Raw genomic sequence first — 24182 nt, forward strand, 5'->3', positions numbered from 1 at the left:
TTGTGAGATCAAGAGTTCATTTTATCGTACTAGGGAACCGTTCAAATAGTCTTATAACAGCGGGACAGAAGCTGTCCTTGAGCCTGGTGGTATGTGCTATCAGGCCTTTGGTCACAGTTTTTTTCCCAGGGTGGGGGAGTCAAGAACTAGAGGGCATAGAGAGGGGACAGATTTATAAGGACCTGAGGGGTAACTTTTTCACACACAGGTTTTGTGGGTATAAGATATCTTTATCAGTCACATGTACATTGAAACACACAGTGAATGTGTAGAGTATTCTGGGGGCAGCCCGCAAGTGTCGCCACACTTCCGGCGCCAACATAACATGCCAACTTCCTAACCCATACGTCTTTGGAATGTGGGAGGAAACCAGAGCACCCGGAGGAAACCCACGCAGACACGGGGAGAACGTACAAACTCCTTACAGACAGCGGCCGGAATTGAACCCGGGTCGCTGGCGCTGTAAAGCGTTATGCTAACCCCTACAAATGAGCTGCCAAAGGAAGTGGTAGAGGTGGGTACAATTGCAATGTTTAAGAGACATTTGGTCAGGTACACGGATAGGAAAGGTTTAGAAGGATATGGGCCAAACGCAGGGAAATGGGACTAGCTCAGGTAGGAAACTTAGCTGGCATGGATGAGTTGGGCCAAAGGGACTGTCTCAATGCAGTATGACTCTGGTACTGAGAACATTCAGTCCATTTGTTGTGAGTTCGCAGAAGCCCGGTGTAAACGGTGGTAAGAGCACACCAACTCCCAAACTCCCCACCTGCCCGTATCAGCCACGTCCTACCCTCCCATGGGAGAGCCTGGGGTTCCATATTGTCCCATCAGCCACCCACAGAACCAGAGCAGAAGCAAGTCACTCCCGATCCCAAGGGACTGCCTAAGAAGAAGGAGGTTGATCTGCATCTTAAAACGTACATGGATAGGGAAGGTTTAGAGGGATATGGGCTGGTAGTGTAGTGGTTAACGTAACACTTTACAGCGCCAGCAACCCGGGTTCAATTCTGGCTGCTGTCTGTAAGGAGCTTGTATGTTCTCCCCGTGTCTGCATGGGTTTCCTCCGGGTGCTCCGGTTTCCTCCCACATTCCAAAGACGTACGGGTTAGGAAGTTGTGGGCATGCTATGTTGGTGCCGGAAGCGTGGCAACACTTGCAGGCTGCCCCCAGAACACTACGCAAAAGATTAATTTCACTGTGTGTTTCGATGTACATGTGACAAATAAAGATATCTTAAAGATATCTTAACACATACAAATGGGAATCTTGTTCAGCATGGACCAGTTAGGCCGAAGGGCCTGATTCTGTGCTGTATGACTCTATGACTTGGATGAACTGAAAGGCTTTGGACCAAGAGTTGGGGTGTAGGGTTAATCTTACTGTCTCCTACTGTGACATAGTTTTCTGTGGTCCTATGATTTCATGAGGTCATGAAAGGACCTATAGAAATGTATTATTTTTGTATTATTTTTCACCCCATTTTATCTCTGGAATTTTATCCTCAAAACTGTGCATTGGCAGCAGGCAACTATAGAAGAAGAGGACAAAATTGACTATTGTTTGAGCACAGTTAATGAACTGACGTGTGCACCTGAGCAGAGAGAGTGTGTGTCTGACACTGATTCTCGGAGGCATGTGTGATCATTGTGGTGTGACACTGACTGTTTGGCTCAGGTTTCACAGCATCTCAGGCTAGCCAGCTCATTGTGTTTGCAGGAATGAGCTCATCCCCCTCCCACCCCACCCCCAGTCCATGCAACCTGTCTCACGGCACCAAAGAAGGTTGATGTTCACAGAAAAGGGGAAAGAATCCTCACTGTTTGAACAACTGAGTTGTGAGAAAATGAGGCACCAGTTCTGTGGGAACAGCAAACAATCTGCTGGAGGACCTCAACAGGTCAAGCAGCACCCGTGGGGGAAAAGTAATTGTTGACGTTTCAGGCTAAAACCCAACCTTAGGACCCAAAACATTGACTATTCCACTCTCCCCCCCACCCCCCCCCCCCCCGTGCTCTGAGCTAGAAGCTACCTGATTTAAGTTCCACTCCACAGATTCTAGCATGTTATCTCGGCAGTTAGTCTAAGGGAGTGCTACAGCTTCGGAAATTCTGACCTTCAAACGAGACAGTAAAGCAAAGCCCGGTCTATCCTCTGTGAGACATTTTTTAAAGGAGAACAGAACAATCGTATTAAGGGAATACTTTTCCTTGAACTGAAATTTTTAAAACAGATCATCCGGTCACTGCTGTTTGTGGGAACTTTCTGTGTGCAAATTGTCTGCTATGTTTCCTACATTGCACTGATGATATACTTTATAAATATTTCATTGGCAGAAATGTACTGAAAGGGATGTACAAGGTGCTATACAAATTTATTTGTTCCTTGTTAGCCCATTGTAATTTGATCATTTAAACTGCCTGAGAGGAGAGGCTGAAGTTTCAGTTTAAGATCTCATCCAAAAGCTTATATCTCCAACAGGACAGGCATGGTAGTGTAGCGGTGGCAGGCACGGTAGTGTAGCGGTTAGCGTAACGCTATTACAGCGCCAGCAACCCGGGTTCAATTCCGGCCGCTGTAAGGAGCTTGTACGTTCTCCCCGTGTCTGCGTGGGTTTCCTCCGGGTGCTCCGGCTTCCTCCCACATTCCAAAGATGTACGGGTTAGGAAGTTGTGGGCATGCTATGTTGGCGCCGGAAGCGTGGCGACACTTGCGGGCTGCCCCCAGAACACTCTACGTAAAAAGATGCATTTCGCTGTATGTTTCGATGTACGTGTGACTAATAAAGAAATCTGATCTTATCTTACTCTCTCAGTACTGTCGCTATCCACACAGTTCGTGTCTACATTCTTTTTCACAGATAAGCCACACCATGCACTTGCTTCCAAAATGTTCTTTATTTCTTATTGAGAGACCTTCCCTTGAGTAATAAACAAATCAATTACCTAGCACAAAGCATTTATCTGAGCGTACTTTTCAATTACATTGCTTGATTAAACAAAGCTCTCCCGATCAATGCTTGCTTCAGAGGTCGTAAGTGGATGCGTCAGGACATCATGGCCTTTACGGGTTAGTTCTTGACTTGGGCATCAGGTTTTCTTGACAACAAAACTAGTTGCAGGAATTCTGCAATGGAAACACAGGACTCTGTGCATTCAACAGTAAATTAACAGCAGGCAATTAAGCTTGTTCTCAATACAGAAGCTGAGATGTGTCAAATGTTGAAGAGAAAAGACAAGAGCAAGGAACACCTCTGAGATTAGTCACTCTGCCTAGGGGCTTTTGATGCTTTGGTGGCAATTGGATAGTAAATACCTGCTGCCATGTGTCACGGTAGGCCATTTGGCCCATCATACCCATGCCAGGTCTTTGGAAATAGTATCCAAAGTCCCACACTAGTGCTCTTTCCTCATACCGCTGCTGAGATTTTCCCTTTGAGCAAAGACGGGAAGACGGTGAACATTAGGTGCATTTCACAGACTGTAGGAGTTGGTGTATCCTTTGGCCGAACTGGTCCATGCCGAGAGAGAGAGAGAGAGGGAGAGAGGGAGAAAGGAAGAGGGAGAGAGAGAGAGAAGGGGAGATAGAGAGAGGGAGAGGGAGAAGGAGAGGGAGAGAGTTAGAGAGGGAGAGAGGGAGAGAGAGAGAGAGAGGGAGAGAGAGAGGGAGGGAGTGGGAGAGGGAGAGAGAGAGAGAGGGAGAGGGGAGAGGGAGAGATAGAGGAGAGAGGGAGGGAGGGAGCGGGAGAGGGAGAGTGAGAGGGAGAGGGGAGAGGGAGAGAGAGAGGAGAGAGAGAGGGAGGGAGCGGGAGAGGGGAGAGGGAGAGAGATATGGAGTTCTTACAGAAAAAACGATGGAGAGGAAGAGTAGTGGAGGTAGCTATGGGGAGTCTGTAGGGTTGTAATGGATACCTAACCCCCTGAGATGGAGATAGAAATGTCATGAACGGGAAGGGTAGATATCGTCGCGAGTTTATTGTCATGCTCACAAGTACGGTGAGGTAACAATGAAAACTTGCTCGCAGCAAGATATGAAAGAGAACATGAGAGCAGGGTTGAAATTGGTAGCCAAGGTGATGAAATTTTCCTGTTCTGTATGAGCACAGGAAGCAGCGTCAATGTAGTCATTGATGACTACAGAGTCATTGATGACAAAGGAGTTGAGGGAGGGGGCCAGAATAAGACCGTTTCATGTATCCAATAAGTTGCCTCCCTTAGCTCGGGCCATTTGAGTTTCCATAGTTACGCCTTTGACGTAGTAAGTGAGAGAGGTTGAAGGAGAAATTGTTCAATGTAAGGAAGAGTCTAGTCAGGCAAATGATTATGGTGATAGAAGGGGACAGGTTGGGTTTCTGTCCACAGAAGAAGCAGATGCCCCTCAGATCACCCCGGTGTGGAATGGAGGTGAGGAGAGAGCTCTATCGGCAACATTGATTGGGGTATAAACGTCGTCCAGAACATCACATTTGCTAAGTGATGGTCAATGGCCCAAATGGGGGCTACAGGTGAACATTCCATTGAAAATTTGACACCAACAATAGTGTTGAGCTCCCCCAGCACTTCGCTGAACTGTCAGACCACTCTTTGGAGTTGGATTTGAATCCACAAAACTCCAACTCAAACCCGAAAAGCCACAGGGGGCAAGGGGAGGACCGAAAAATGGACAGTGGCTGAAACATCTTCAAGGATAAGGAGTACCGTTTTTTTACCTAAAGGGAGTATTAAACTCACCCTGAAATTTGATTTGTCCATCACCATCATTGTCCACAGCAGAGACCATGGACTGAGTCTCTGTATCACTCAGCAGCCTGGCATCAGGAGAGAAATACTTGAGAAAAGACCTGGAGCGGGAAACATGATCGATGGAATGGTCAGGTTCCAATAAACGATAAAAAAAGGCCAATCAGAATCAACTCATATTCTTGTAGTAAAACATCCCAATGTGCTTCACAAGAGCAACACGCACAAAATGCTGGAGGAACTCAGCGGGTCAGGCAGCATCTATGGAGGGAAATGAACAGTCGATGTTTCGGGCCGAGACCCTTCAATCAGGACTGGAGAGGAAGAAGGTCAGGGCAGGGGGAGGGGCACAGGCTGGCAGGTGACAGGTGAGTCCAGGTGAGAGGGGGAAGGTAGGAGGGTGGAGGAGGGGGGAGATGTAAGAAGCTGAGAGGTGATAGATAGAAGAGGCAAAGGGCTGATGAAGAAGAAATCCAGTAGGAGAGAAAGGTAGACCATGGAATAAAGGGAAGGAGGTGGGGAATAGTTGGGCAGGAGACTCCACACAAGAGACTTTGCAAAATGAGCTTGCCTCTGGGCCACAGTAGGAGATATGAGGACAGCTGACCAACACCCTGGTGGAGCCGCTGCCTCACAGCTCCAGTGTCCCGGGTTCAATCCTGACCTCCGGTGCTGTCTGCGTGGAGCTTGCACGTACTCCCTATGACCGTGTGGGTTTCCCTTGGATGCTCTGGTTTCCTCCCACATCCCACAGATGTTCGGGTTGAAAGATGAATTGGTTGCTGTCAATTGCCCCGAGTGTGCAGGTTAGTGGTTTGTTGATGGGAATGTGGGGAGAATAACATAGGATCAGTGTAAATAGGTGCTCGATGGTCGGCACAGACTCAGTGGGCTGAAGGGGCTGTTTCTGTGTTGCATAACTCTCTAGAAGGGTAGAGACGGACAAGGTTCGGGAGGAATCCCAGAGCTAAGGACCTTGGCAGCTGAAGGCACAGCTGCCAATCATTGGGGCAATTCAATTCATGGATGTTCAAGAGGCCAGAGTTGCGGAAGCACAGAATCTTTGGAGGATTGCAAGGGTGGAGGCGATACCAGAGGTAGGAAGGGGCTGAGAGCACGGAGAGATTTGGAAACTGGGGTAATAATTTTCCAGTGAGGAGTTGCTTAATTGGGAGCCAGTGCTGGTGAGAAAGCCCAAGGGAGGGAGTGGTCAGGGCTTGTGATTATCACAGAACAGATGGTAGAATTGCAGAACAATTCCTAGCAGGAAACAATTCTTGGAGTTCATGGCACAGTCATAAAAAGTTACAACATGACAGAAGGCCATTCAGCCCATCATTCAAGTGGCAACCTTTTGAATGTTTTGTCTCATGCCTCTGCCAGTTCCCCACAGTCCTGCAAGTATGGCCTTTTCAACTATTCAAACAGCTCCCTTTTGAAAGTTTCCAGCACCTGTTCAAGCATCTCACTCCAGACTGTGACATCTCGCTGTGTGAGAAAAAAAAATTCCCTCATCTTGCCCCCAGCCCCATTGTCAATGAAGTCCCAGAGGTTGTATGGAATTGGGTAAAATGGCAATGGGTTAATTAGCTTCTCTGTGCCAAGGAGTGTGAATTACCCGTGTAGATTGATGATGAATGTGTTATCCAATCATCCAGCAAAGCCATGACTCAGCCAACTGAGACAATGACCCACCTTCGGATCGATATTAGTACATTAATCCCCCTTTGTTCAATAGAATCCAACACGCAGGCACACATAACTCTCATTGCAGTCCCAAGACTCAGAAACATTTGCCTGTTTTCCTTTCATAGACACCCTCTGACCTAAAGTCCTTTTCAATACTTCTTATTCCTTTTAAGCCAGTTTTCCAGCACAGAGTCATAGAGCAATACAACACGGAGACAGGCCCTTCAGCCCAACCAGTCCATGCTGACCACGGTGCCCACCCAGCTAGTCCCAATTTCCTGCGTTTGCCCCTATCCCGCTAAGCCTCGCCCCTCCATGTACCTATCCAAGTGCTTCATAAATGATACTGTTGTACCTGCCTCACCCACTTCCTCTGGCAGCTCATTCCATATACTCACCACCCTCTGCGTGAAAAAGTTGCCTCTCAAATCTTTCCCCTCTCACACTAAACCCATGCCCCCTAGTTTTGGACTCCCCTACCCTGGGAAAAAGACTCTTACCGTCCACTTTATCTATGCCTCATAATTTTAAACACTTCCATAAGGTCGCCCCTCATTCTCCTATGTTTCAAGGACTAAAGACCCAGCCTGGCCAACCTCTCCCTATAACTCAGGCCCTCTAGTCCTAGCAACATCCTCGTAAATCTCTGCGCTCTTTCCAGTTTAATCGCGTCTTTCCTATAACAGGGTGACCAAAACTGTACACAGTGCTCCAAGTGTGGCCTCACCAACAATTTATACAACTGTAACATAACGTCCCAAGTCCTATACTCAGTGCCCTGACTGATGAAGACCAGCATGCCTAATGTCTTTTTCACCACCCTGTCTACCTGTGACGCCGCTTTCAATGAAAAAATTGCAAAAGATGATGCAAAAAATTGCATCTGCGATATTTTTCTGCTTCACCTTGCTCCTTTGTTGTAAGCTCTGCTCACAAGTTCAAAACACTGGTGATTGGGGTTAGCTGCCCAGCAAATAAGACTGGATTGAGCTCTGTGGCTGCTTTTTACCTTGTTAGATACCACAGCCATATTGGAAGACAATGGATCACAATAATTTTGGAGATCCTCGACATTTTAAAAAATTTATTTAAAGGACCTGTCTCTATGATTTAGGTGCCACCGGTGAGGATCTTTCCAATTTACTTTAAACTTGATGCACAGGCATGGAGAGCCAGCTAGGGCTGCCGATTCGCTATTGTCCATTACAGAAAGTACTAGTGATAGGAAACGATCATTCAGACACTCAGACCTCACCTCAGCTGTGAGTAACTTGTAATTCAACTCCTTTTACCTCTCCGTCAAGTCCAAACCAGGTAAGGCTGGCAGGTCTCTTTCCTTAATGAACATCGCTGAACCAACTATTTTAACAACAGCCCAATCATCAGATAACAACAGGAGAAATTAAAGCAGGACTTAAGCCATTTGATCCCTGGAGGTTGGTGGGTACATGGAACGAGCTGCCAGAGGAGATGGTAGAGGCGGTACAATTACATTTAGAATACGTTGGGACAGGTCCATGGATAGGAAAGGTTTAGAGGGATATGGGCCAAATGCAGGCAAATGGGATTAACTCAGGTAGGCAGCTTGGTTGGCATGGACAGCAGGGCTGAAGGGCCTGTTTCTGCACTGTATAGCTCTGTGAATGTGTCGCAAACAACCCCAGCCAAGTCAGTCTCACTTCTTAATTACATTTCTCCCAGTAACTTCCTCATAAATCTCCTCACACTCACTGAACTGTCATTGAATATTACTAGAGTGGTGATGAAGAGATGGACCAACTAGTTCTGATGAAAGAACATCGATCTGAAAGTTAATGCTGTAAATATTCAACATCACCTCTCAGAGAAAATATTAATCGTTTCTCTCATCACCGATGCTGCCTGACCTGCTGAGTATTGCCAACATTTCTCCTTATATTTCAGATTTCGTGTATGTACAGTATTTAGTACCGAGACCTATGCCGTTGAAGATCATAGGCCAAAACTCCACTTGTCCTTACTTGAGCTCGCTCTTATCAATGTAGCCACTGCCATCCTTGTCCAGAATTGCGAAGACTTCCTTCACTTCATCGGGGGATTTACTGGAGAGGCCACTTGTCTCAAAGAACTTCTTGAAGCTGAATGATTCTGGGGATGGAATAGAAAGATAATTATGAAGGAAATGAGGCTGGCCTGAAAGGGAGTGGTCAAGAGGGAGGAGGGAGCCAGGAGGGAGTGGTAAATACCTTCCAGCCCTTAGACTCACACAACACCAAAAACAATTTAATCTTTAGCTGTTGACAAAGACATTTCTCCTGAACTCCCTGTTTGATCTATGGTGCCTCATAGTGACCCTGGTTCGATCCCGACCTCGGGTGCTGTCTGTGTGGAGCTTGCACGTTCCCTTGTGACCGTTTGGGTTTCCCCTGGGTGCTACAGTTTCCTCCCACATCCCGTTGGTAAGTTAATAGGCCTGTAAATTTCCCCCAGTGTTTAGGTGAGTGATAGAATCTGGGAGGAGTTGATGGGAATTTATTAAAGGGATAAATTGGTTTATTATTGTCACATGTACCGAGGTACAGTGAAAAGCCTTGTTTTGTATACCATCTATGAGGTAGTACAAGGGAAAACAATAGCTGAATGCAGAATAAAGTGTTACAGTTACAGAGAAAGTGCAGTGCAGGCAAACAATAAGGTGGCAAGGTCATAATGAGGTAGATTGTGAGGTCAAGAGTCCATCTTATCATACTAGGGAACCGTTCAATAGTCTTATAACAGTGGGATAGAAGTTGTCCTTGAGCCAGGTGGTACATGCTTTCAGGCTTTTGGGTCTTCTGATGGGAGAGGGGAGAAGAGAGAATGACCCGGGTGGGTGAGGTCTTTGATTATGCTGGCTGCTTTACCGAGGCAGCGAGAGGTATAGACAGAGTCCGGGAGGGGAGGCTGGTTTCCGTGATGTGCTGACCTATGTCCACAACTCTCCTGCAGTTTCTTGTAGTCACGGGCAGAGCAGTTGCCGTACCAAGCCGTGATGCATCCAGATAGGATGCTTTCTATGATGCATCGATAAAAATTGGTGAGGGTCTAACACCAGAGGACATGTTTTTAAGGTTAGAAGGGGAAAGTTTAAAGGTGACGTGAGGGGCAAGTTGTTTTACGCAGAGAGTGGGAGGTGCCTGGAATGGGTTACCGGGGTAGTAGCAGAAGCAGGCAGTTTGGTGGAGTTTAAGAGGCTTTTAGATAGACACATGAATATGAAAGGAAGGGAGGGATGTGGATGATACACAGGGAGAGGACATATGGTACAAATTAGTATCAATATTGGCACAATATTGTAGGCTGAATGGTCTGTCCAGTGTTGTATTGTTCTACTTTCTTTATAAAGCTGCTTAATTTTATTTAATAGCAGCACAGGAGGCCCTTGACCTCACTTCCAGCTGCTAAGGCAACAATCCCACCTCCCCTCCCCTTATTTCGTACCCCTGCAACCCACTCTCTCACATGTTCATCACCTTGTAACTCCCTTACCATTCACCTATACCAAGGGCTAATTTAACGTAGCCAATAATCCTACCAGCACATCTGTGAGGTGTGGGAGCAAACTGGAGCACCCAGGGGAACTGCAGTCACAGGGAGAACGTGCAAACTCTGGGCAGATAGCAAAGGAGGTCGGAATCAAACCTGGGTCACTGGAGCTGTGAGACACTAGCACTACCCACTGTACCACCATGTATTTAATGGCTTTTCCAGAGTAATATCATCACTACTATGCCCCTGTTTCCATTCATGTGAAATTTAATGCTGCAATGGTTCTTAGACTACAATCACTTGCTGTACAACACATACCACCAGGCTCAAAGACAGCTTCTACCCCACTGTCATCAGACACTTGAATGGACCTCTTACACAATAAGGATGAACTCTTGATCTCTCAGTCTACCTTGTTGTGGCCCTGGCACCTTATTGTCTACCTGCACTGCACTTTCTCTGTAACTGTGACACTATATTCTGCATTCTGTTTTGTTTTCCTTTTGTACTACCTCGATGTACTCAAGTATGGAATGATCTGTCTGGATGGCAAGCAAACAAAAGCTTTTCACTGTACCTAGGTACATGTGACAATATTAAACCAATTACCAAATATTTTTTGCAAATTAAATCAAAGAAAATAAATATTTTACCTTTGCATTGTTCAATTGCTTTGGAGATGTTGCCAGCTCCCAGGATTTCAGTTATTTTCATGGTAAAACTATCCGATAAAAATAATACAGTAAGTTGTAACTAGTTATCTATGCAAAGCGTATTTTTACAATATTATTCTTCAGACATGTTAACTTCATCAGACTTCGTTGACCAATAGTGTTTGAGTGCTTTCAGCTAACCATCTAATTGCCCCTTGAGATGGTGAGGACAATTGAATGACTTGCTAGGCCATCTCCATCAACCTCATTGGTGGTCTGGAGTCACGTACAGGCCAGACTGGTTAAGGTCAGCAGCCTTCCTCCTCTGAAGGACACCAGTGAACCAGATGGGTTTTTACAACAGAAAGCCACTTTTTTACAACTTTTTCCATTGCCATTACTAACGACAAGCAGTTTATTAATTGAATTTAAATTCTACACCTGCTGTGTTGGGACACGAACTCAGGTCCTTGAAGTGTTAACATCACCTTGATTACCAGTCAGGTTATTTGAACACTACCCCAGCGCCATACAGTGGCTCACAACCAACAGGGTGAAGCAACAAACAATCTTGCCGCAGGAACTCAGCGGGTCGAGCAGCATCTGTGGAGGAAAAGGATTCGTCGACTGATGCAGGCTTCCGACCCGAAACGTTGACAAGTCCTTTCTCTCCGCAGATGCTGCTCGACCCGCTGAGTTCCTGCAGCAGATTTTTTGTTGCTCCAAATTCCAGTGTCTGCGGTCTTGCGTCTCCACAATGTGGAGTGACGCTGTACGGCCAAGCAGAATTCCTGTGAGTTTTTAAAACATTCCCTGAAATAACTTTACAGGTGTGGCACACGTACAGATTTCATATCTACTTCCTGAATGACATATAAGCTTGTCTGTGAGCTTCACACGGGCAAGGAATTTCATTGCAGACTGATGTATATGACAATAAACTAATCTGAGTCTAACCTGAATCTTATGTTACTAAGAAGAATATTCCTTTAATAGAGGGCCACTGTGACAAACTCTCCAAGGCTCCAGGGTAAGGTACAAACTCCCCATTATCTCTACCACTACATCTGACTGATGTTTCCACCTGGACAGTGGGTGGAGTGATCAACAGTCAGATAGACCATGACCTGGACCGTCCTTCTGTGACAGCTGTTAAGTGGGTAGGCAGTGGGGTATTTAGTATCATTTGGTGGGAGGATTCTTTGGGCTCCTACAACCCCTGTTTGGGTGGTCCCAGGGTGGGGGAGGGTTGTGGCTGGTTGACCCAGCAGCTGTGAAGTGCCAGTCCAGATTTAGGAACTGGAACTCTACTTCCCCATGGCCAGGACTGTCCCGAGCGGGGGGAGCTTCTGACCCCTGAGCCTTGCTGATACAGGCTCCTGAAGTGATGGGGTGTCATCCCCAACATCCTGCACCTTTGCAGAGCGAGAGCGCAGATCCCAACACCACTCACCTGGCTGAGGTCTTCCTTCTTCCCCCGAGTGAGAGCGAGTGGAAAGGACAGAACCGGGTGCCGTCTGAAGTGTTGCCTGTGCCTTTAAATACCTTCATCCTGCATACCATGGACAGAATTGTGCGTCATGGCACATTTAGCAATGGCAGAGACCCGTGTCAAAGCAAAGCTGGTTGTTCTCATCATGGTACTTGGGATAACCAATGGGTTTGCTTCTGGGCTGTGTCTGGATGTGTGTGTGTGTGTGTGTGTGTGAGAGAGAGAGAGAGAGAGAGAGAGAAAGTGGTTCGCACACCTACAGGTAAGGAACAGTGGTGTTTACTGGTGAGTGATGGGTTCCTAGCCATTTACCTCAACAGTCTATGCAGGTGCAGTGACCTTTACAGTTTCACTGCTCCATTTATTTAATCAGTGCCGTAGTATGCACTATAGGCAGCCCAGTGTCTTAAACCGAGGCCTGTTTACTTCCTCAGCTGGATATAGAGTCTGTAAGGCTGTATCCTGAAGAAGAGCCTGCAGAAGTTGTCCTGGTGTCCTGTGGCCAGTATTGACCTCTCAATCAGTGCCGCAGAAACAGATGATCTGGTAATTGCTGTTTGTGGGATCTTGCTGTGTGTGAATTGGATGTTGTGTTTCCAACATTGCAACAGTGGCTGTGAAGAGATTTGGGGCGTAGTGAAGGGGTGATGGAAATTCAGTCTCTCGTCACAGAAAAGCTGTCCACAAGCATAATGGTGCAGAGTGTTTGCAACAAACCTTATTTTCAGGCTGATCCAACCATCAGGGGTTATTCCAACAGATTGTTATGAAGGTCAATTTGGAAAGCCATTTAGATAATCCAGTGATAATCCAGCAACCATCCGATGATAGTTTTGAACAATAATAATTCAGTGATAATCAGTGTTGGTTTTCAACAGCCATATCTCATTGGTAATCCTGTGTTGGGTTGAGTAATGATATCTCAGTGATAATCCAGTGACAGATTTGAGCAATGATATCTCGTGATAATCCAGTGACAGATTTGAGCAATGATATCTCGTGATAATCCAGTGACAGATTGGAGCAATGATATCTCGTGATAATCCAGTGACAGATTTGAGCAATGATATCTCATGATAATCCAGTGACAGATTGGAGCAATGATATCTCGTGATAATCCGGTGACAGATTTGAGCAATAATATCTTGTGATAATCCAGTGAAGGCTTTGAGCAATGATATCTCAGTGATAATCCAGTGATAATCCAACTGTGGCTTTGTGTTGGGCACCTCAGTGTTACCCAAGTATAATGATAATGAGACTTCAAGCAGTGGTAGCTCAGTGATAATTCTGTGATAATCCAGTGACCATTTCAAACAATGGGAGATCAGTAATAATCCAGAGATAATCCTGTGATAATCCAGTGATGGTTTGAGCAGGTGTAGGCCAGTGCTAATCCAGTGATGGCTTTAATACCTCGGGAACTCAGTGTGTATTGCATCTAGTTAACAATTTGCTCCATAGACCAAAGCTATTTACACCAGAGAGAGGAATCTGAATGGGTATCTGAGAGAGGATTGAAGGATGGTTGAAATGTCCCCAGTTGTCAGGGGAGCCCAGAACTCAGAGCCACAAACAGAAGATGATAAAACCAATAGGAACTCAGAAGAAACTTCTTCACCCCGAGAGGGCAGAGAGAATGTAGCTGTCACATCTTCACGCCTTGTACCCTTGGGGTTTGACCCAAAGACTGGAAATGTGAGAAAACTTCCTGGTCTCTGGGGACTTTGAACCTGCCATTGTTGTTGTAGGAAATTGGCACTGAGGCAAAGGGCCAGCCATGATCTTACTGAATAGGGGCCTTGGCTCTGATATCTTTGAAACAAGAAAACGACGCGGGAGTAGGCTATTTAAATAGGTGATATTTTACTCCAGTGCCACTTCCCTGCACCAACCCTATATCCCTTGATTCCCTCAATATCTAAAAACCGTTCACCTACGCACTAAGGGCAATTTACAGTGGCCAACTGACCTACCAACCTGCAACTCTTTTAATATTATCCACTGCTACATATTTATACCTTCTAATATAGTTTTCCAATCTACTATAGCCAACTAATGCCTCACTTCTTGTAATTTATTTTGTTTAGATGGTTTGAGATTGAACTAAAACACTCTGTCAGGCGATGGCTGATCTATTCAAAGGAGAGTTACGAGGCAGGTTTTCCTACACAGAGCGGTGGTGCCTGGAATGTGCTGCCAGGGGTGGGGGTGGAGGCAGATATGATAGCAGCATTTAGACAGACACATAGGCTGAGAATGGAGGGATACGGACCATGTGCAGGCAGATGGGATTAGTTTAAATTGGCATAGTGGTCGGCACAGACATAGTGGGCTGAAGGGCCTGTTCCTGTGCTGTACTGTTCTATGTCCTATGTTCTAAATAATTTTCAATCTTTATATAAAATGTTATCATATTATGATCACTCTTCCCCAAAGGACATTTGCCTGCAAGATTATTGGTTAACCTTTCTCATTCTATAATACTGGATCCAAAATAACCTGTGGTCTTATTGATTCTTCCACTGTACTGGAGCAAAAAAAACCCTATACATTGTTCTCCACAATACTCCTTCTAATTTGGAGTGCATGGTCTATGTAGATTAAAGATCTCTAAGATTATTGTATCGCTTTTTTTACTTGCACCTCTAATTTTCCAATTCATACCTTGCCCTACATTACCAATATAGACAACTCACAACAATCTTTTCAGGAGCTCTGAAAGGAAGAGTTCCATTTGGTAATCAGTTTATTATTGTCACTCATACCGAGATACAGTGAAAAACTTTGTTTTGCATGCCATCCATACAGATCGTTTTCAAAACGTAAGTACATTGAGATAGTACAAGGGAATGGCAATAACCGAATGCAGAATATGGTGTTACGGTTACAGAGAAAGTACAGTGCAGGCAGACAATAATGTCATGACAAGGTAGATTGTGAGGTCAAAAATTCATCTTTATCGTACAGGAGGTCCGTTCAGTAGTCTTATAACAGCGGGATAGAAGTTGTCCTTGAGCCTGGTGATATGTGTTTTCAAGTGTTTTCAAGGGAGATATCAGAGGAAGGTTTTTCACCCAGAGAGCGGTTGGGGCATGGAATGTGCTGCCTGGGGTGGTGGTGGAGGCAGGTACATTGGTCAAATTCAAGAGATTACTAGATAAGCGTATGGAGGAATTTAAAATAGAGGGATATGTGGGAGGAAGGGGTTAGACAGTCTTAGGTGAGGTTTAAAGGTCAGCACAACATTGTGGGCCGAAAGGCCTGTATTGTGCTGTACTGTTCTATGTTCTAAGTTTCTGTATCTTTTGTCCAACAGAAGGGGGGAGAAGACAGAATGTCTGGGGTGGGTGGCGTCTTTGATTATGTTGGCTGCTTTACCGTGGAAGTGAGAAGTGAAGACAGAGTCCATGGAGGGGAGGCTGGTTTCCGTGATGGACTGAGCTGTGTCCACAACTCTCTGCAGTTTCTTGCGGTCTGTATAACACATTGAACAAACGGCCTCAGAGTCGGAATTAAATTAGCTTATACTTAAGAAAAAGTTGTTGCACAAAATAAACTGGGAATTAACACGGACGCAAATATGATCAAAGTGCGGAAAACAGAGAGTGCAAATAAATGGACCTCTTTCAGGTTGATGGACAGTAGCTGCTCGAGTGTCACAGGGATTAAGTCCTGGGCCCCCAGCAACTCTCAGTGTATATTGGGACTTTGATGAAAAGACAGAGTTTAATGTGTCTGAGCTTGCCAACAGTACAGAGATAGTTAGGAGGACAGATCTACAAAAGGATATAGAGTGGTTGAACAAGGGGTGAGAGGGATGAGGTGGGGAAAGGTGAGAGTACTTGGTAGGGAGAATACAAATATAGAATACACTAGAAATGATGAGAAATCAGTTAATGTTGTTGTTCAGGGAGATCTGGGTATGCTGGTGCATTGGATGCAGAAAGTAAACATGCTGGCTGAATGAGCAATTAGGGAAGAACAAGGAAATCAGAATACAAGAGTTTCACAGGACTTTGATGAGGCTATTCCTGGAACACGGTACAGAATTTTGGACTCATACCTCAGGAAGGGTAAACCTGCCTTGGAGGCAGCTAAGCGCAGCTGCACTGGATTGATTCCTGGGATGAGGAGAGAGTCTGACAAAGGGAGCATGAGAGGGTTTATTAATACACACTGCAGTTTATAGGCTTAGAGGTTCTGAGAGGGATTGACAGGGAAGATGCTGAGCGACTCTCTGGCCTGACAGAACCAAGGGGCAGTTACAGGACATGGGGTCAGTGCTCACAGCATCGCAAACCCGTCCATGCCACCTATGTAAGCTAGTCCCATAGAACATAGAATGTTACAGCACAGTACAGGCCCTTCGGCCCACAATGTTGTGCCAACATTTTATCCTGCTCTAAGATCTATCTAACCTTTCCCTCCCACATAGCCCTCCATTTCTCTATCATTTATGTGTCTATCTAAGAGTCTTTTATATGTCCCTAATGTATCTGCCCCCACAACCTCTGCCGGCAGTGCGTTCCACACACCCACCACTCTCTGTGTGTAAAAAACTTACCCCTGACATCCCCCTTATATCTTCCTCCAATCACCTAAAAATTATGCCACCTCGTGTTAGCCATAGCCGCCCTGGGAAAAAGTCTCTGTCCATGTTTGGTCCATATCCCTCTAAATCTTTCCTGTCTAGGTGTCTTTTAAATATTGTTACTGTACCTGCCTCAACCACTTGCCATGACAGCTTGCTCCATATACACACCATCCTCTGCATGAAGAAGTTGCCCTTCAAGTCCCTTTTAAATCTTTCCCCTCTCACCTTAAACCTATGTCCTCTAGTTTTTGGTTCCCTTTCCCTGGGAAAAAGACTGTGTGCATTCACCCTATCTATGCCCCTCATGATTTTATACACCTCTATAAGGTCACCCCTCAATCTCCTATGCTCCAAGGAAAAAAGACCTAACCTGCCCAACCTCTCCCTATAATTCAGTTCCTCAAGTCCTGGCAACATTCTTGTAAATGTTCTTTGGATTCTTTCCAGCTTAATGACATCTTTCCTATAGCAGGGTGACCATAACTGAACCACAATACTCCAAGTGTGGCTTCACCAATGTCTTGTACAATTGCAAGATCATGTCCCCACTCCTATACTCAATGCCCTGACTGATGAAGGCCAGCGTGCCAAATGCCTTCTTCACAACCCTGTCTACCTGTGACATCACTTTCTTGTACTCCGAGGTCCCTCTGTTCTACAACACTCCCCCATACCCCAGGGTCCTACCGTTCACTGTGAAAATCCTACCCTGGTTTGATTTCCCGAAATGCAACACCTCGCACTTATCTAGATGGAATATTTGGCGTTCCTTGGATGCATCACGGCATGGTACGGCAACTGCTCTGCCCAGGACCGCAAGAAACTGCAGAGAGCTGTGGACACAGTTCAGTGTGTCACAGAAACCAGCTCCCCTCCTTGGACTCTGTCTTTACCTCTCGCTGCCTTGGTGAAGCAGCCAGCATAATCAAAGACCCCACCCACCCGGGTCATTCTCTCTTCTCTCCTCTTCCATCGGGTAGAAGATACAGGAGCCTGAGGGCACATACCACCAGGTTTAAGGACAGCTTCTATCCGACTGTGATAAGACTATTGAACGGTTCCCTTATACGATGAGATGGACTCTGACCTCACAATCTACCTTGTTGTGACCTTGCACCTTATTGTCTACCTGCACTGTATTTCCTCTGTAGCTGTGACACTTTACTCTGTACTGTTATTGTTTTTACCTGTACTACATCAATGCACTCTGTACTAACCCAATGTAACTGCACGCGTAATGAATTGACCTGTACGATCGGTGTGCAAGACAAGTTTTTCACTGTACCTCGGTACAAGTGACAATAATAAACCAATACCACTTATCTAGCTGATCAAGATCTCCCTTGTAATTTTTGATAACCTCCTTCACTGTCAACAACACCACCTATTTTCGTGTCATCTGCAAACTTACTAACCATGCCTTGTACATTCTCATCCAAACCAGTCATTCAAATGGCCCAGCATCGACCCCAGTGGCACACCACTAGTCACAGGCCTCCAGTCTGAAAAACAACCTTCCACCACCACCCCCTTCTTCCTTCCATCAAGCCAATTATGTATCCACTTAGCTAGCTCTCCCTGGATCCCATGGGATCTACCCTTCCTTCCATGCGGGATTAGTTCCAGAAGGCACCTTGGTCAGCATGGATGAGTTGGGCCAAAGGGCCTGTTTCTGTTCTGTATAACTCTATGACGTTTATAGTGTTCTATACATTGGTAACGTTCGCATATTCTGTCTGCATAGTACCATTGCCACTCATGTGGTCCCCTGGGGTAATACACCCTTTCATTGTTTGAGGGGTTTCCCCACTGGACTCAGCCCCTCAATGTCCAGTAGTAGAAGGAGGCCAGACTGTGGTCCTTCCCCACAGAGGCTTTGCATTGGCTGCACTGAGCTTCAGTGCATCCCCCAGCACGTACTCCTGCAGCCTGGACCGTGCCAGTCCGCAGCATTTCCTTACAGACACCTCACTGTGCTGGGAGACCAACAAGTTTCGGGCAGACCAAAGGGCGTCATTCACCGAAATGATGACCTTTCAGCAGCACTTGATGTCTGTCTCGGTGTGTGTCCCCGGGAACAGCCCGTAGATCAGAGTCCTCTGTCACGCAGCTGCTGGGGATGAACTGGGACACGGACCCTTGAATCCATCTCCACACCCTCTCAGCAAATCCACAGTCTGCAAAGAGGTGGGTGACTGTCCCTTCCCCACCACAGCCATCCTGAGGGCAGTGTGCGTTGGGGATGATATGATGTCTGTACAGGAAGGATCTGACTGGGAAGACCCTCTCACCGTCAGCCAAGCGAGGTCTTGGGGCTTGTTGGTCAGATCCGGCGATGAGGCATTCTGCCAGATGGTTTGGACAGTTTGCTCGGAGAACCACCCCACAGAATCCACAGATTCCCTGTCCCGCAGTGGCTGCAGGACATTCCGTGCTGACCACTGCCTGATGGACTTGTGGTCAAAGGTGCTTACTTGGAAGAACTCTGTGGACAGGTAGTGCGGCAACATCCAGCTGAATGGGGCGTTGGGCGGTAGAGGGGCTGGGCCCATCCTCCGCAGCACCAGGGACAGATAGAACCTCAGCACGTAGTGACACTTGGTGTCCACCTACTTTAGTTCCACACACGGGCTGATGCAACCACACACGAGGGTGGTCCATCAGGATGAGGGCCAACATTGGGTACACTTTTGCCCCCATTCTCCGGGGACTTGTGCATCGTGACCCGTCGGACTCGCTCCACCTTGGAGCCCCAGATGAACTGGAAGCTGGCCCGGGTGATCTTGAACCGACCGCCTGACTCAGAGTAGGGCCTGGTATCGGAGACAGTGCTGGCAACTCGCATTCCATCTCCGAGGAGCCACATTAAAGTCGCCTGAAACCAGGCTCTGCATCCTTGACTGGGAGCCATGTGCCCCCTGCTGGGAGCATTCAATAATAGACCAGGCTGTCTGCAATGGAGAGGAGATGCCGGGAAGAATCAGCTGGTCAGGCAGCATCTGTGGAAAGAGAAATAGTTGACGGTTCATGTCTGAGACCCTTCATCAGAACTGAGAAAGAGAGGAGCAAGTTAGTCCAGGGAGTGGAAATTGTGGGGCAGGACAATGGGTGGAATGAAAGGATATACCAACAAGCTGGATGAGAATGAAGGGGGTATGGTATTTGGTATTGGTATTGGTTTATTATTGTCACTTGTACCGAGGTACAGTTAAAAACTTATCTTGCAAACTGATCGTACAGGTCAATTCATTACACAGTGCAGTTACATTGAGTCAGTACAGAGTGCATTGAGGTAGTACAGGGTAAAAACAATAACAGTACAGAGTAAAGTGTCACAGCTACAGAGAAAGTGCAGTGCAATAAGGTGCAAGGTCACAACAAGGTAGATCATGAGGTCATAGTCCATCTCATTGTATAAGGGAACCGTTCAATAGTCTTATCACAGTGGGATAGAAGCTGCCCTCAGGCTCCTGTATCTTCTACCTGATGGAAGAGGAGAGAAGGGAGAATGACCCGGGTGGGTGGGGTCTTTGATTATGCCGGCTGCTTCGCCAGGGGAGTCCAAGGAAGTTTGTGGATGACACCAAAGTCTGCGGTGAAGTGGGCAGTGAAGAAGGTTGTCCAAGGTTACCACTGGATCTGGATCAACTAGGAAATTGGGCCAAGAACAGCAGAAGTTAACTCGGAGAAATGTGAAGTGTTTCACTTTGGGAAGTTAACCAGGGCAGGACATAGTAAATGGTTGGGCCCTAGAGAGTATTGTAGAACAGAGAGACCTAGGGGTACAAGTATATAGTTCTCCAAAGTGGAGACACAGGTAGATAAGAGGGTGAAGGAGGCATTTGGGACGCTTGTCTTCACCGGTCAGGGCATTGAGTGCAAGACCCCAATAACAGGTATACTGCTTTGGATACTGGTGGGAGGAAGCCGCAGCGTCAGGTCGCTGGCGCTGAGACTGGCTCTGTGGCTCAGAAGAGAAGGGGGGAGAAGTGAAGAGCAATAGTGATAGGGGACTCTATAGTTAGGGGAGCAGACAGGAGATTCTGTGGACTTGAAAGAGACTCCCGGATGATATGTTGCCTCCCAGGTGCCAGGGTCAGGGACGTCTCGGATCGGGTTCCACAGCGTTCTAAAGGGGGAGGGTGAGCAGCCAGAAGTTGTGGTACACATTGGTACCAATGATGTAGGTAGAAAAAAGGATGAGGTCCTGAAAAGCGAATATGGGAACGAGGTAGGAAGCTGGAAAGCAGGACCTCAAGGGTAGTAATCTCTGGATTGCTGCCTGTGCCACGCACCAGCGAGGGCAGGAATAGGCTGACTTGGCGGATGAATGCGTGGCTAAGAAATTGGTGCAGGGAACAGGGTGTCAGATTTGTGGATCATTGGGATCTCTTCTGGGGAAGGTACGACCTGTACAAAAGGGACAGGTTACACCTGAACTGGAGGGGGACCAATATTCTTGCCGACAGGTTTGCTAGACCTACTGCGGTGAGTTTAAGCTAGTTTGGCAGGGGGATGGGAACCGGAGTGTTAGGTCAGAGGATGGGGCAGTTGGTGTACAGGTTGATGCAGCGTGTAGAGAGACTGTGAGGAAGGATAGGCAGTTGAAAGAGCAAAATTGCAGTCAGTTGGATGGGTTGAAAGTGTGTCTATTTTAATGCAAGAAGTATCAGGAACAAGGGTGATGAACTTAGGACATGGGTCATTACATGGTACTGCAATGTTGTGGCCATTACAGAGACTTGGCTGTCACAAGGGTAGGAATGGCTGCTGGATATTCTGGGTTCAGATGTTTCAAAAGGGGCAGGAGGGAGGTAAAAGAGGTGGGGAGTGGCATTGCTAATCAGGGACAGTGTCACTGCTGCAGAAAGGGTAGACATCCTGGAGGAATCGTCTACTGAGTCAGTGTGGGTGGAGGTCAGAAACAGGAAGGAAGCAATCACTCTATTGGGAGTATTCTGTAGACTCTCCGACAGCAATAGATCGGGAGGCAGATTTTTGGAAAGGTGCAAAAATAACAGGGTTGTTGTCATGGGTGATTTCAACTTCCCTGACATTGATTGTCACCTCCTTAGTGCAAAAGGTTTGGATGGGGCAGAATGTGTTAGGTGTGTCCAGGAAGGATTCCTGACACAATATGTAGACAGGCCAACTAGAGGAGAGGCCATTCTGGATCTGGTAATAGGCAATGAACCTGATCAGGTGTCAGATCTCTCGGTGGGTGAGCATTTCAGAGATAGTGACCACAACTCCCTGACCTTAACCCTTGCCTTGGAGAGGGATAGGAGCAGACAGTATGGGAAAGTATTTAATTGGGGGAGGGGGAATTATGATGCTATTAAATGTGGAGGTTGTTTAGAGATCACTTGCAGGGGGTTCTGGATAGGTTTGTCCCATTAAGGCAGGGGAAGGATAGTAGGGTGAAGAGCCATGGTTGACAAGAGATGTGGAATATCTAGTGAAGAGGAAGAAAGAAGCTTACTTAAGGATTAGGAAGCAATGATCAGACAAGGATCAGAGAGTTACAAGGTAGCCAGGAAGGAGCTTAAGAATGGACTTAGGAGAGCTAGAAGGGGGCATGAGAAGGCCTTCGTGAGTAGGATTAGGTGTTCTACTCGTATGTGAAGAACAGGAGGATGACTAGAGTGAAGGTAGGACCGATTAGGGACAGAGGAGGAAACATGTGCCTGGAGTCGGAGCGGTAGGGGAGGTCCTTAATGAATACTCTGCTTCAGTATTCACCTGTGAGAGAGAACTTGACATTTGTGAGAACAGCGTAAAACAGGCTGATAAGCTAGAACATGTCAATGTTAAGATGGAGGATGTGCTGGAACTTTTGAAAAACATTAGGGTAGCTAAGTCCCCAGGGCCGGGACGTGATATATCCCAGGATACTATGGGAAAGCGAGGTAAGAGATTTCTGAGCCCTTGGCTATGATCTTTGTGTCCTCACTGGCCACAGGAGTAGTACCAGATGATTGGAAGGTGGCAAATGTTATTCCTTTGTTCAAGAAAGGGAGTAGGGATAACCCTGGGAATTGCAGGGTTATCCCTTCACTGTTTGGGATGCCACGTTACAACTGTATAAGACGTTGGTGAGACTGCACTTGGAGTATTGTGCGCAGTTCTGGCCACCTGACCATAGAAAGGATATCATTAAGCTGGAAATGGTGCAGAAAGTATTCACAAGGATGTTATCAGACTGGAGGAATTGCGTTAAAAGGAGAGACTTTGCAGTTGCCTTATAAGGAAAAACAGGCCTTTCAACCCAACCTATCCATGCTGACCAAGATTCCCATCTAAGTCAGTCCCATTTGCCCATGTTTGCCCCAGATCCCTCTAACCTCTCCTATCCATGTACCTGTCCAAATGTCTTTTAAATGTTGTTATTGTACCCGCCTCAACCACTTCCTCTGGCAGCTCGTTCAGAGCAGCACCTATGGAGAGGAAAACAATGTTCATGTTTCAGGTTAATGTCATCAGTATTAAGCCTGTCCTTTCTCCACAGCTGCTGACTGATTTGCTGAGTACTTCCTGCACTTTCTGTTTTCAAATTTCCAGCATTTACTGTTTTTTGAAAATTTCTCATTTTAAAACATTATTACTATTTTTATATTGAAATATGAATATCTATTCTGTACAAAAGAACAAAGAGCTGGTCACTGACTTCAAGAAGGGGGGCGGTGAACATGGTCCTGTCTACATCAACGGTGCTGAGGTCGAGAGGGTTGAGAGCTACAAGTTCCTAGGAGTGAACATCACCAACAGCCTGTCCTGGTCCAACCACGTAGACGCCACAGTCAAGAAAGCTCACCAGTGCGTCTACTTCCTCAGGAGGCTAGAGAAATTTGGCATGACCCAGTTGACCCTCACCAATTTTTATCGACGCACTATAGAAAGCATCCTATCTAGATGCATCATGATAGGTATAGGCTTGGTATTGCAACTGCTCTGCCCATGAATACAAGAAACTGCAGAGAGTTGTGGACACAGCTCAGCACATGACAGAAACCAGCCTCCCCTCCATGAACTCTTGTCTCTCCTTCTTGCTGCCTTGGTGAAGCAACCGGCATAATCAAAGACCCCACCCACCCAGGACATTCTCTCTTCTCCCCTCTCCCATCAGGCAGAAGATACAAAAGCCTGAAAGCACGTACCACCTGGCTCAAAGACAGCTTCTATCCCGCTGTTATAAGACTATTGAACAGCTCCCTAGTACGATAAGATGGACTCTTGACCTCACAATCTACCTTTTTATGACCTTGCACCTTACCATCTACCTGCACTGCACTTTCTCTGTAACTGTAACACTTTATTCTGCATTCTGTTATTGTTTTACCCTGTACTACTTCAATGCACTGTGTAATGAATTAAACTGTATGAACGGTATTCAAGACAAGTTTTTCACTGTACCTTGGTACATGTGACAATAATAAACCAATTTATCAATTTACTATGGGATTGCAGAGGGGAGGGGAGACGGGATGTAGAATATTAACAAGAAT

General features: G+C 46.4%; 1 protein-coding gene across 1 annotated transcript; it reads right to left on the minus strand.

The window, feature by feature from the left end:
• Positions 1-3984: 3984 nt before the first annotated feature.
• LOC127573217 (parvalbumin alpha-like) lies at positions 3985-10649 on the minus strand. The gene is made up of 4 exons (XM_052021230.1): positions 10589-10649; positions 8429-8561; positions 4731-4840; positions 3985-4091 (listed from the first exon to the last, which is right to left on the minus strand). The coding sequence occupies exons 1-4, from the start codon at positions 10647-10649 to the stop codon at positions 3985-3987; spliced, it is 411 nt and encodes a 136-aa protein (XP_051877190.1).
• Between the last annotated feature and the right edge of the window lie 13533 nt (positions 10650-24182).

The sequence above is a fragment of the Pristis pectinata genome, chromosome 8 (genome assembly GCF_009764475.1).
Source record: "Pristis pectinata isolate sPriPec2 chromosome 8, sPriPec2.1.pri, whole genome shotgun sequence".
Classification (NCBI taxonomy): domain Eukaryota; kingdom Metazoa; phylum Chordata; class Chondrichthyes; order Rhinopristiformes; family Pristidae; genus Pristis; species Pristis pectinata.